The 14,335-nt window shown below is 40.6% G+C and overlaps 2 protein-coding genes across 3 annotated transcripts; both read right to left on the reverse strand.

The window, feature by feature from the left end:
- Nucleotides 1-430: 430 nt before the first annotated feature.
- On the reverse strand, nucleotides 431-5,035 carry mcrip2 (MAPK regulated corepressor interacting protein 2). Its single transcript, XM_080879732.1, has 5 exons — nucleotides 4,457-5,035; nucleotides 4,226-4,295; nucleotides 3,310-3,443; nucleotides 1,638-1,745; nucleotides 431-952 (listed from the first exon to the last, which is right to left on the reverse strand). Exons 1-5 carry the CDS (start codon nucleotides 4,509-4,511, stop codon nucleotides 882-884), a joined length of 438 nt encoding a protein of 145 aa, XP_080735858.1. The 5' UTR covers nucleotides 4,512-5,035; the 3' UTR covers nucleotides 431-881.
- Nucleotides 5,036-7,951: 2,916 nt separating this feature from the next.
- Nucleotides 7,952-14,330, reverse strand: gde1 (glycerophosphodiester phosphodiesterase 1). 2 transcript variants are annotated; one of them, XM_080880722.1, is made up of 7 exons: nucleotides 14,221-14,330; nucleotides 13,648-13,967; nucleotides 12,731-12,906; nucleotides 10,985-11,090; nucleotides 10,122-10,214; nucleotides 8,753-8,964; nucleotides 7,952-8,431 (listed from the first exon to the last, which is right to left on the reverse strand). In XM_080880722.1, exons 2-7 carry the CDS (start codon nucleotides 13,915-13,917, stop codon nucleotides 8,284-8,286), a joined length of 1,005 nt encoding a protein of 334 aa, XP_080736848.1. In that variant the 5' UTR covers nucleotides 13,918-13,967; nucleotides 14,221-14,330; the 3' UTR covers nucleotides 7,952-8,283. The 2 variants fall into 2 exon arrangements, with proteins under 2 accessions (XP_080736848.1, XP_080736847.1); XM_080880721.1 differs by lacking the exon at nucleotides 14,221-14,330 and adding an exon at nucleotides 14,085-14,220.
- Between the last annotated feature and the right edge of the window lie 5 nt (nucleotides 14,331-14,335).

A 14,335-nucleotide genomic window follows, 5' to 3' on the forward strand; every position in this document is an offset into this window, starting at 1 on the left:
AATGAGCACCTGGGTCACTTTTTCCATAAAAGTCATGACAGGAATTTTAAGAGAGTAACATTTACACATCAGCCCAAAGAAGAACAGCCTGAACAGCACAACATGTCACGTACACCCTGCTCTTTGTTCTCCTCTCCATTGTCACTAACATTAAAAAGTTGCCATCCACTAAGTTTATACTGATTATAGTCAGTCTTTCCAATACTGTCACATGTCTGTCTGAATGACCAAACTGTCACTTTAACAGCCAGTAAAGTTATATCTGAAAAGGGCTTTTGATTTAAAAATTTCAAAACAGCAAAACCACTTGATGTAATAAAGTTGATATTACACTTTGTCCGCCCAGTGATACAAAGTTAATCTTCAGTGTGTTGTATTGCACAACAGTCAGGTGTTATGTGTTGCAACAACAAAATATGAGCCAGTTAAGCGCAAAGAAATGCAATCTCACAGAAGTTGTTGAAAAGGCATTTTGTGTGTTTTTTTTTGTTTTTCCTTATCCAAAGATTAACCAAGATGCTCGCAGAGCTGAACACACTTGAGAAAGGAAGCAGGTTGTTGAACAAGGGGAAGATCTCATAGCTTCTGATACATCATTCAAGTAGAGAGAGAGAGGGGGAGAGAGAGAGAGAGATCCGTTAGAGCAGCACAACATAAAGTCAATGCTGTCAAGAGTTCCCAGTCAGGTCGCTGTGTTTGCATCGTTGTGCACTCAGGTTTCTCGACAGCAGTTGTGAAGCACGAGGCATCAAATCACATTCCAAATTAGACACAACGCTACAGATCCCAAAGACGGGCTCGCCTCCTTTCCACCCGTGTGGCAAGTTCCGGATGCATCAGCGCGGTGCATCTCCTCGTCCCGGCTCGATGCCTCATCACAGTCATGAGAGGTTGGCAATGTTGGCAAGGAAGCGCTGAGCCCACCACTCCTCCAGGTCTATGGGCACAAAGTCTGCACAGAGGGGAGGACGGCAGGAGAGACAAGAGACGAAAGCTTAACTTCAGATTGAATCAAATGAGCAAGTACGTTTTCTACACGTGAACAAAATGTTACATTAACAGCTGAAGAATTCCAGCCTGCCTCTTTAATCGATTCATTGTCCTTCACTTGAATGGAGAGCTCCTTTTGTAATGTTGTTAATTTCTCAGATTTGAAAAGCTTTCGGTGTTCTTAAAAATAAAAAATATATAATAATATTTTTTTCTTCACATTCTAAAGAATTCAGGATTAGAAACCGGTTTGGTTTAAGCTTTTCGGGGTAGCGATACACAAAGGAAAGCGGAAGAGGCAGGTAGGTGTGTGCTCTACATTTGGTCGTCACGGCTGGTTTATCTGGAATAGCCAGGTTCTCAAATTAAAGGAGGTTAAAAATTAAAGCAATACTATTACAACAGTTGCCCTCTGCCTTGCATGCTGTTCATTCAGAGAGATGAAAATAGCCAATCGGTTCAGGGGTTTAAAGGCCCAGACATAATAAATGCATAGATTACAGGTTCAAAAGCTGAGCAGCTTAATGAGTAGGAAGAGGTTTATCTGTTAGGATGCCATAAAGACATACGGTAAGATTACATTAAATGAGTGTGGTCACGTTAGTTTCTAAATGACTGGAGGCATTTTAAAAGTCATGGGAACTTACTCTTCATCGCAGCACTCGGGGTCTTCTCGGAGTACTGAACGGGCCCTTGGCTGCCAGCCAGCTCCCCTCTGCCGCCGTCCTCCAGCTTCTGCTCCACCTCCTGCCACACTGCAAACAGTCACACACGCGTGGAGTTGTAATTACCATTTGGATGTTGGATGGATACACTGGTGTATTTTTTCCTGTAATCTTTGAACTCATACAAAAAGACACTAAAAATAAAAATAAATCTTCAACCAGCAGCTGAGCTCAAGGGCACATCTACACAGCTCTGACCACTATTTATCTAAATTCATTTGAAGGCTGCAAACCTTGAGAGGACTGGTCTGGTAGGCGGATTGTGTTTATCAGCTGAGGGTGAAGGTTTTTCCATTTAATAATCAAGATAAATCTCAAGGTTTAGTTTCTGTGGACATGTCTTCTGCTTACTTGGAGCTCCAATAGTCAGCCAAACATTTAATGTCTAACGGCTTTAAGGATGTTAAACAATAAACCAGTTGAACGTGTGCATGCGGGTGCATAAAACGCTTTCTAATCATGTCTGCAGGTTACATTTGTTACAATTTTTATCTTTTTTGTGTGAACATGTTCAACTGGAATAAACCGCAGGAGGTTTTCTCTCTTCGAACAACTCGACAGAGCGTGAGAGCGGTTCCTCCTTGTGTCTGAGCAGAGAACAAAAGTGAAGCGCTGAACTTTGTGGTCACAAAAGGACGCCACAGAGCAGTCTTTACTGGCAGCAGCCCAAGAGTAACACAGATAGCTGGCTCATGCTGATTCAGCTCCACAAATCATTCAATCCGAGCACGGCATGAAATACTGGCCGGCGCTGAGGTATGCTGGACAATCTTCCAAGACGGGGGTGAATGTTGCAGGGCCTGGACTTAACTCATTGTTAGGGTTTACTGACTAGAAGCAGCACTCGTCTGAGACCTACTGACAACTAGTTGAATTTTTGCAGTAGTCCAGGTATTTGTCATTTAAAAAAAAAAAAAAAAAAAAGGGTTATTAGTTTGCAAAACAACACCCAACATTACTGAAAACTACCTTAGGATATAAAAGGATATAAATTCTGAACCTAAGCATATGAAGAGAAATTTACCAACACGGTAAAAATACAAACAGTAAATATTACAATTTTGCACATCTGTATATCCAAAGCTTCTTATGCAGAGGAGGACGTGTATTGCAGAAGATCATCTGATTTCCAAATTATCATCAGCCTATTAAAGACGCTTATTAAAGATGACCAAAGTGTCAAAAAAGTGAGATCACTGATTGTACAAGTACCAAAAAGCTTGGGCTCTAAACTGCTTGGTTTCAGACAGAGTGGAAAGCCCCAGTATGATCCCCTCAGGCAGACAGCTCTGCCTCTGAGCACCGCAGGTCCACCACTTGCTGTGCAAACTTTTGTGAGAGGCCGCCAATAGGAAGTATTAAGAGGTCTTAAAAAGAAGAGGAACTGGAGCTACAATGGTTTAAGAGATGAACTGAAGGGCTACACTAGTACCCTAGGTTGAAAAGGCTCATTATAAACTATGAATCATGTAAAGCTACTCTAGTAACTAATACCACCTCCCCTTTCAGATAAAGATCTGACTTTTTGTCTTGGAGGGCTCACTTTGCACTCTGACTTACATCACCACCCATCTATTGGTCCCCTTATCCTCACCTTCGTATACAAATCGGACATTCTCCTCGTGTGCAGGAGTGAATCCCTCCACTGGGCTTTCAGACTTCTGTGCGGCCGCACTGTGGTACCGTTTCCCGTTGAGGCGATTGAACACGATCTTTGGAGGAGGAGAGCTAAGGAGAAAACACAAGAGCTAATTGCAGAGGAGCGGCTTTTTGGATGAAGACAGTCACAGGAGTCACGTTACAAAGTGAGAGTAAAAGTCTTATGTTCATTTAGCAGCTTGGATTACTTGGTGAAGGTGTGGCCACTTTGATTATGACAGGACAGACTGACTTGGTTCTTCATGGGCAGGGTGAACATGAGCTGAAAAGGGCATCCATTACCTACTTGGTGTTTTCTTGAAGGTGGGGTGTTATATATTAGTGCAAATCTAAGTGTAAATCTAAGTCTTGCACACTTTCACACAAGAAGGTTTTCTTAGAGTGGTCAATTTTTTCCTGGACATTTTGGAGACTGCAGCTTTGTATTGGTTAGTCCACCATAACTATCTCAGTACATTAAGTTAGTTTTGCCATTTGTAGATGAAGTTTCAATCAAGGCTAGATTTAGGCTTTTCTTTATATTATTTTCTTTATATTTCTACACCTTAATAAATCACAGCAGGCGAGGTGGGTTGGCCCCTCAGGTAGCAGAGCTCTCGGCTACACCATGCAGTGTCACACCTCAACTAATGGCGCCTCTGATTGGCCCGAGAAACTGACGGGCCGCCAGAGAAGTTGTGTCCGATAATGGAACCAACCTACGTGTTATATGATCGCGCTCGCGGTCCACGTGGAAAGTATTTTGAGCTCGCGCTGCTCAAACAGCAGCACGCCCAAAGCAACCCTCAAAAAAAAAAAAAAAAAAAAAAAAAGGTAAACATTAAATAAAAACACAAAGTAAACATACTCACTTTGACGTGATCCAGGACGTCGGCTTCAGTTTCAAGTCGCCGAACTTGCTCTCGACCTGCTGAGTGTTACCTGGGGCAAAAACGGAAAAATTACGCGTTTGTAGACTCGATGTAACCCAGCACTCAAACATGTCACCTTACGAAACAACCCCGAAACTTTCGCTTTCTTGAGCCAAAAGCAGCCTGACGTTACATTGCATCACGCGTTAGGTAATGGCCACATTCACTCACCTGTCCTCCGTTGTGTAACGAGTTTGCTGGGACCTCTGGTGATTGTGTACATCATGTGAACGCCGATACCCTCGAGAAATTCTGCACTGCCCCTTCTCCTTAATTGTCGGCCTCAAGCATTGAACGCTGACTCTGAAACTTGTAGCTCTTGTCCGGTCCTTCTGAGGCTGCCCCCCGAAATGATTGTTGTCCAGGTCAGCTGCTCCACAGTCAGCTCGAGGCCTGCCAGAGACTCGCTTCGACTTGTTGCCCGCTGTGTAGACCGCCCGCTGCAGCTCCTCTCCGGCAGGTGGTTCAACTGAGATGAAACGACGTCCAGGACTCGTGCAATAGGTTGTGTGTAGGTCATTCAAGGAGAACGCAGTTCCACATGCCGGGGATCATTAATGGGAGCCGGGGGCAAGCTTCCTGACGTCCCTGAATTGTGACACTCTAAGCCGGACACTCCTACCCTCTCTCATCTGCTGGTGCTCCGGAACCGACTGTACCACCTCTGATTTCTGACAGGTTACAAGGGCACTGCACACTTTATTCTCTTCAGGACTGAAAGCGAGCATGCTGGGCTAGCGTCAAGCAAGTCCAAATGCAGAACAGGGCTTCCGCCTGAACATTTCAAAATAAAACTAATTTTGGAGTATACAAGCCTACAGCTACTTTAAACTGAAGCACCATTTAAAATATGATAAGCACAATCTTGAGGTGACACCATATGTACTTTTATATCACATTAAAAACGACACAGTTATATACTATTGATTATCATGCAGCTACAAATACTATGCACTTAAACACTGATTAGCCACAACATTAAAAACCCAGCCTAATGTTGTAAAGATCTGGACCAAACAGAGCATGGACTTCTAGGGATATACTCCTCTAGTGTCTGACTTCTTGTGGTCATTGGGCTTCTTGTCATGTTCCATAAGCAGTTGTTTTCAAGTGTTTCTGTTTGCGTTTTGTCTTCTTCTCATCAAACATCCCTCTAGAATTGGTTATTCACTGAAAATGAGTCAAGGAGGTGCCACTATCCAAAGAAAAGATCTAAAAAAGCCCCGAGAAGTATTGCTCAGGACCACAAAAGAAAAAGAAAAAAGACACAAATTGTAAATAATAATTACAAGAAAACCTGGGTCCTTGGAAGTAAAATAAAGTTTTGCACAGCACTGTATTTTATTTTAGATTTTCCATTTAATTATTCTCTTTTGTATTACTTTAACAAAATGAATAAAACGTATCATAGTTTAAATTAATTAATAGTTTTAATTAAGTTGGAATTAGTTATAATAACAACATAAATTATACATAGTTAGGATTTACACACAACAACACCTTTCCATTATTTTTATTATTCACTTTTTTATTACATAGTCCATTATTATTTAATGGTGAATTTAGAGTTTAAATGTACATGCATATTAGACTTTTACTATACTTATTATACTTATACTTTATTCTTTAGTATACTTTTACTTTATTGTATAGTTATTTCAGATTAGGTTTGACCTTTTTAAGATTTATTTTTCATTGTTTTCTAGTTCACTGAGCTTCATGCTATTTTAAGTATATTTTTGTTGTGTTAAACTTAATATTTACATACTGTTTCCTAACCTTGCGATTAATTAATTGCATTCATTTCTAGGGATCTTAAAAATTTTCCACACTTTGAAAAGCCTTTTATTTTGAAGTCGGAGCTGCTGTGTTTCCGGTCGCGTTGTTTCTATTTACTTCTGGTTAGTCCGCCTGTGCGTGACGTCACTAAACGCCCCTCAGGCCGGGTTTTAGGAGCCGCGAAGCGCTCACCTTTCACCTATTAAACCAAATTCGCAGATCTCCAGGCGCTTTGACAGTAATAAAGAAAGCTGACAGGAAACTTACATTTTGGTGCAGTTTGAAGGTTTGGTTACACACTTCAAAAATATTTATTAGACAATTATTACGAATGTTTGACCAATTGTGAGCATTAAAAAAAAACCTCTATTAACAAGGATAGGGCTTTAGTTTTTAAATCAGCTTTTGGCACTCACCATAATCTCTCTGGGGACTTATCGTCATTGTTATCCTTTGATAATTTCTACCTGAAATCTAACATTTCTTTCTTTTTCTTTTTTTTTTAAACACGCAGGTAAACTGATTCTTTTGCTCAGATAAAAATTAGCTGAGTGCCTCCAAACTGCCTGAGCTGAAATTCTGCATTTAGCAACTGAAGATCAGCCGGGACAAGAAGCGGCTCAGACAGGCTTAACCAGGGTGATATCCAACACTACACTTCTCACTCAACCCCCATTCATCTGCGCTATCTGGGTCAATCGTCTGACTCTGCAGGCCCAAAAGCTAATAATCAACAGTTGTGTTTACTGAATGATGCGATGCAAGATATCAGCTCAAACCGTTCACCTTTATTGATCCATTTTAGTGTCCAGAGCCGTCACATAACGACACAGAACATGACAGACCAACATTTTCAGTCTGCCAAGCAGCTCTACATTCCCACAACTATTACAAAGAAATAAAAATAAAAAATCAAGTAGTTATTCACAAGAGAGTCCGTGTCACCTTACTTTAAACTGTTGATGCATTTTCCTGTTATTTGGAGCAATTTGATTAGTAAAAATAGATTTTATGGTTGAGTAAAAATTTTATATCTATTTTACCTCCAAAACCGTTCCAGTTTCTAATATGTCCACCTAGGAAAATTAATTGTCCACCTCTGTTGTACAGTAATATCTACAGTGTATAGATATAATGATATCATCAGATACTAGAATGTGGTGACCACCAAAATCTGGCAGTCATTAGCCCCAAAAATCTAGAATCAGTCAGGCTTATTAAAGTCATTTAAAGCCTTACGGCAACACCAAATTGTGTAATTTACATTTTGAAATTCTACACTCAAGTTTAGGGATGAAAAAAAGTAAAGCCAGCTTACTTTACATTCAGCATATATGAAATGCAAAAGCACGAGGTTGATTTTCCAGACAAACAGCAACATCAAGCAACGTCTAACTTTAGTTTTTACCCATTCAAGTAAAGCAGTTACAAAACTGTCATACTGCTAAAAAATGGTTTACTCTTTAAAAACAGGCACTGTGTTATTGGTAACACTCGAGCCTTACACAAAGCCATGCATTAACTCCATTCGTGTATTTGTGCCACAATTGATCCCTCATAAATGTCCTTGTGGTTTCATATACAGTACAGTACAAAAGTTTGTTTTCTCCATACATTAACAACATAAGTAATCACCAAGCCTACTTATTATTAGTTTGTCTATGCTGCTCTATAAAGCATTTATGTATGTTTCTTTAATAAGTAGTATTCACATGTCATAAATGACAAAAAAAAAAAAAAAAATCATCTCAAGGTAGATTTCTTCAGATTTTAGTGAGTAAAAAGTGCACACAGTGCTCTGCATTATCTGAAAGACTGTATAAACACAACTAACATGACAAACATACAAAAAACAAACAAACAAACAAACCCCCCCCCCCCAAAACCCCCAATGTAGTCCTGAGTGGATGAATACATCATGTTGCTGCAGGTCTATTATAGACACATATTACCAGCACCTTGCATTAACAAGTCTGTAAATATAACAGGCGAGTTCATCATTATTCATTATTAAAGTGATTTAGTCGTAATAAAATCTGTTACTTTGTATTTTGTTATGGCGCCCAGTTAAAATTCTTCAGGAAACATACACCCATAGAAAAACAGTCTTCTTGGAAATAAAAGGAGTATATGATCTCTTGCTTGAGCTTACATATGGGTGACAGTTTCTTTTATCTTTAATAAATGCCAACATTTTGTGGAGTGGATTTATGTGTACGTCAGTAATGAGGGTCACAGTCTTCCACCATGCTGTCTGTGATGTAGTTGACTTTTAGCACCTCCTGGTAATACTCCTTCTCTACTTGTGTGTTGACGGTCCAGGCTACAACCTCGACACCCCTCTGGGCCCAGTACTGCACATAGTCCCTGCAGACAGGACACACAATCGGTGAGTGATGTTCATCTGGTCTGAATGACCCAAAAAGAACTTTTTAAGGATGAGTACAAAGCAACGATAACTTTTTTGGTATAACTTAAAAAAAATAAATGTAAAAGTGAGATACTTAATATATACAAATATATGTAATGTTTAGATTTCCTCCTATTGATGATCCACAACAATAAACCCGAGCATGGAATAAGACAGTTAGCAGTGCCATTGAAATGTACCTCTAACACATCTGTATTCTAATGAAATCTAACGCATATATAGAATATATCACTGTATGTTCCAGCTACAAAACTCACTGTGAGACAAAGTTCTTCTGTATCAGGAACGCCGAAACGCCACAGAGCTTCCACAAAACATTATGGTGTGCCCAGTCCAACAAGATGTCCATGACAGTCATCCAGTGATGTTTCCACAGCGATGAAAAACGTGGGGCACCGTCCCCGAACCGGCTCAGGCTCCAAGGCCGGTGGGTCAGTGCCGTGACCACATCTGGGTCACTCTGTCTCATCTAGACACAAAGTGTTGGTGAACATTAGCATGCTGTTTTGTTAGAAAGCAATTTGTGTATTTGTTTCCCCACTCTTTCTGAGTCAACACTATTTATTACAATACGTTTTTAACTTAACTCTTAGACTGTGCAAAAATAACTACAATTAAAACTGTAAACTACTTTGAGCCACATGTCAGCTGATGTCAGGTCATCTTAGCGTTCACTTTAATTGGTAACAAATGAATGAAAATAGGAACCAAGAGCTAAGGCACTAAGAGCTGTGTGCTCATACTGTTTAATTAGTCTTGCAATCCATCACCTAAATGTGTCTAGGAGGTGCAAAGTGTAACACACAGATATCCGCTTATCCTACTCAGGGTTGCGGAGCGGCTGGAGCCTGTAACGGCTGCCACCCTGCACACCCTGGACAGGTCTCCAGCCTGTCGCACTGCTAACACAGAGGCATACTTACATCCACACCTACGGCCAATTTAGAATCAGAAATTAACCTACCCCAAAAACTATGGTAGGAAGCCAGAGTACTCAGAGAGAACCCACAGAGACATGGGAAGAAAATGCCAACTCCACACAGAAAGGCCCGGGCCAAATGCTTGATTTGGACCCAGGACCTTCATACTATGAGGCAACAGCGTTAACCACGTTGCCAATGTGCTGCAAGTTTAAAAAAAATAAAATAAAATAAAAGTTCTGAAAGTGGTCAGGGTTCATAATCATGTATAGAGAACTTTGAACTTCTAGTTTATAGCAGAAGTTAATTAATGTAGGATAAATAAGATAAGCTGACCCACACAAACTTGTTTCTACATTTCTTCTTGTGTTTTTTTTGTTTCACTGTGTGCAGCCAAACTGTCTGAACTTTGTGCATCTTTATCTTTTGTACTTTTTAAGGGTGTGTAATTGCAGCGTTGAAATTACCCCTTTGGGAACAAACGGTGCTACGTGACCTGACAGTCACCAGAAACTCTTCATGTCTGGAATTTGATTCTTTATACTACATATTAGTTTACCTCGGTGTATTTTCTTCTAAATTGTAATTTTCCTCTAGTTTGACTAGATCGTATGAAGAAAACCACAGAGAAAAATCCCCCCTGAAAAAATAGTGTGTTTACTGACATGAACTAAGCTTTAAACTCTTCAGATATGAGCCGTCTTACCCTGTAGATGACTTTGGGCTCGAAGGAGCAGACAATGCTGCTGTTGTAGAGGACCGGATATTTCTTATACAATTCCTTTAGAGCTGCGGCTGCCTGAGTAGGAAGAAGAAACAAATGGTTATCGTAGGTCATTCAGCTGTTTGCAGATTTAATGTTTTTGCTTGTGGGTGTTCCTCTCCGACCACTAGGTGGTAACTAGCAGCTGTGTATGCACAGGCATACGGGCCCGCAAATCATAAATGTCAGTACGTGAGCCTCCAACCACAACTGCAGCTTTCCCTTCCTTAAAAACGTGCAAATGCTGCACTTAAGGAGTTGAGTGAATACCCTAACTTTAAGCTAAGAGACTACTGCCCCTGGCTCAGTTTTTATGTTGCCAACACAAACAAAGTTACATTTGGTTGTTAAAGAGCAAACAAACAAGGAACGTCTAACAGCATGCACAATGTTACCACACAAACAAAACATTGCTTATCAGTGGTGCTGTCCTCAATCTGTGAGAAGTTGTGTGTGTGTGTGTGTCCGTGTGCGTTTTAGGGGTTTGTTATTTGTTTGAGTACAGACAAACCTGGAACATGTGTTCTGGACGTCTTAAAGTGCGTCAGCGTTAGTAGTGTTTCTCTTCTCTGGATATTCCCCGGTATGACTCTGGCTTGCCACAACTAATTTTAATGATTAGTTTTGTGTAACTAATAGAGTGGTGACATGTATTATAGTGCCATTCTATTGGTAATGAATAAAAAAGTAGAAATGGCAGACTTGTGATCAGTTTGTATCAAGCCATCACTAAAATCAACACGGGCAAACTGTGACGATGATGATGTGCAATCTCTCAGTTATGCAGGCAGTTTTGTTGGCGTTACCTCATCTGGATGACCTTTGACATCAAAGTAGATGGTTAGCTGCAGTTTGATGCATTCCTCCACTGCCTCCTCCAGGGTGGGGATCTTCTCTCCTGCAAACTTGTCCCTGGTGGAAATAAAACAAGTAAGGCTCGTTTTAACTGGATTTCTTTTTATATTGTGCCAGTGATCTTTCATATGTCTCACTACACAGTTTGCCAAAGTCACTTATATACTCGTTCACTCTTATCTAGCATAAGTTTCCGGTTCTCCGCCGTTTACCTGCTCCGATATTTCCCTGGGCTATATCTTTCAGTTAGATATTTGATCCTTGGCACATCCAATCTACATGCCGTCCTCGGGCAAAATAGTGTTTATCTAACACAGCACAATCAAACTGTCATAGAGAAAGTATTATTTGAACATGTGTGTAAATGGGTTAATTTGGGGTTTGTGTAAGCAAAAACCTATGAACTTCTTGTTAAGAGTCTGAAATTATTTGTTTAAAACGCTTATACATAAGCATGAATTATTCAGATGTGTAACCACTTTGCCAAGGTCTGGACAAAGACACACACAGTCCATCTTAGATGAGAGGAAATAACCCAGGAACCACTGAGGCTCAAACCTGTCATGAACTGGAAACTGCTGGAATACCAGTGTCACAGTGAAGCATAGACTGAGAGGGAGCTGACTAAGAAAGAAGACACTGCTCCAAAATTGACACCTTCAAGCTCAACTGCAATTTGCAGCTGTCCACATGGATAAACCAAAAGCCTTCAAAACAAAAGTTTTATGGTCTGATTAGACAAAGATTGAGCTCTTTGGTTACAATGCCAAGAGATGTGTTTGTAGGAGTGACGGAGAAGCTTTCAAACCTAAGAACACTGTACTATCTGTCAAGCATGGTGGTAGGTAGCATCATGCTCCGGGGGTGTTTTGCTGCCAGTGGTACAGTGCACAAATTGGTTGGAATAGTGAGCATTGTTAATATGGTAGTATATAATTTTTATATTTCTGTGTTATTGTAAAGTCATTTAAGTTAAAGTTTAAAAAATGCATACGCCCCCCAGTGACTAATATATTACTTTAAACGTTGGATATGATCCAGTAGAAACTGAAATATTTTCTTATTTGTGTGACCCTGACTTTTGACCTTGAAACATTACACACTAGAATCTGTGTATTTTGTTATCTTTACCCATATGATTGGAGCAGAACTGGCTGAAAGCTTTGGCATTGATAAGCTGTAACAACTTTAAGATAAGATATAATCATCCAGTGTGTGATTTTGCAAAACTTTATGCCGTCATTGTGACATCATATGGCGTCACATTGAAAAAAAAAAAAACTGTGTTGTACAGCTCTCTCCATGCGCAGTGAAGGCCAAGGTGAAATGCTCGACCACCTAGGTACTCATTTCTAACAATGCCTTGTATATTGCTTTAAAGTTTAAAGACAGATTATAAATTGTGGATAACAAAGTTTTTACTGAATTTCACATTTGGTGTAACCTTGTAACCTCAAATTGATCAAAATAAAATTAAAAATTAAATCTTGTGTTGTGGCTTCTGTGTACGCTAGACCGCTAACAAACAGACAAACTGAGCGGATTACATACGTCCTCCCTTCAAGGGGAAAATTACCTTATTTCAGTGGATGTTTAAACCTGCTAGTATATTAGTGTGGAAGAACCTGTATCACATTAAAGCACCTCACTACCGTGTGCTTTGTTTGCGCCTTCCTGACTATACGCTTCTTTCTTACCTGAGTCGATGTTTAGCAGCTGCATCCAGTTTAGCCAGCTCTGACATTTTCATCTTGCTGAGGAATCCTGACCCACTGGTGGTTCGGTCCACGGTCTCATCATGCATCAGTATTGGGACGCCATCTGCTGAGAACTCCAGGTCCAATTCCACACCAGTCGCCCCATTCTTACTGGCCTACAACAGAACAGACAATTTTTGTCTGCACTTGATGTTTTTTCAGATGGAGTTGGTGATCACAAATCTGCCCTAAAACCCAAAAGTCATTCCTACCTTCCTTATGAACTTTGCAGCTTAATTTGCAACTACTATACAACAAAATTAGCCATAAAGCCATGATCCATCTGAAGAAAATTTTACTTGACTAGCAAACTGAGTATATCTGTTCTCTATGTGTTGACCTATAAATGGGGGTATATCACAGTTAAGAAATACTCTTCGAAAGTGTACACCATTGCAACAAAGTCTGTACACTAAAAAGCACTAGCAGGTGTATTTTTGACTTGCAAATTTCTGGCTCAGAACACTCGCACCTCATATACACCTGATATAAGCATGTGGTCTGTATTCGGTATCTTTATTTGTATAAATTAAAACCAATACATGGGACTACTCATATCCAGATGCTATTAGATTAATTATTACTCACACATCTTTACTTTATCTCAACATGCAGATTAGTTAAACGAGGCTGGCTAGTTGGGAACTGGCTGATAACATTGTGATACAAGGTGCTGCTGGAAGAGTGGTGGCCTTAAAATGCATGTTCTCTGTGCTGGTAAGTTGTCCAGATACAAACTGGGCGTGAATACCAGAAGTTAAAGACGTCGCAGTAGTTCCCCTTGCAACCACGGCCATAACAAAAAAGGGCAAATGAAGGATAATCGCTCCAAAACCCTCCCCACCTCATTCTCTCACCTCTAAGATAGATGCTATCGTGTTCTCCGGTGCATCGTGCCCGCCGCCCCGGTGAGCGATCACCGACACCTTGCCCGTGCCCGCCGTGCCCTTGACTGGGTGGAGTACCTTCTGGGTTCGGCTGGACGGTACCTGTGGGAAGCGGAACATTGCTAGAAAGAGATAGAGGGAGGCGGTGATGATCACTGTCCACACCGGGCTTCGGGTCCCCAGCAGGATCCCCACGAAGATAAGGGAGTACAGCGTGGCTTCATCTCCTAGCTGGAGCATCGTTGTCCTCTTTTTGTCTTCTCCACCTGTCCCACAGCAGAAGATAGCACCTGGCAGGAAATGTTCCGCATTTAAGGTGTGGGACGTTTACTGTCCTAATTTTAGTTTCTTTAAACGACCTAAATGAGATAAGAACATGTTTTGCCCGGCGATAAAACACTCATTACCGAGAGACAGTCCCCGTGACTCGAAGAGAACTGCTGATTTACGCTTCCCGGTGGATGCTTCCGCATTTAAGCTAACATCCTCAAAATGAATTTGATGTATTCAAAATTATAATAAAATTGTAATTATTATTCTTACTGAGCTGTCACAGAGCGATGATTGACAGCTTTCTCACAGGATGTCTCGGAACAACATAAAAAAAAAAGTTAAATAAACATTAACAAAAAACCCCCGAGACGTTAAAGGTGAGCAC

This window comes from Rhamphochromis sp. 'chilingali' (genome assembly GCF_963969265.1).
Source record: "Rhamphochromis sp. 'chilingali' genome assembly, chromosome: 4".
NCBI classification, from domain to species: domain Eukaryota; kingdom Metazoa; phylum Chordata; class Actinopteri; order Cichliformes; family Cichlidae; genus Rhamphochromis; species Rhamphochromis sp. 'chilingali'.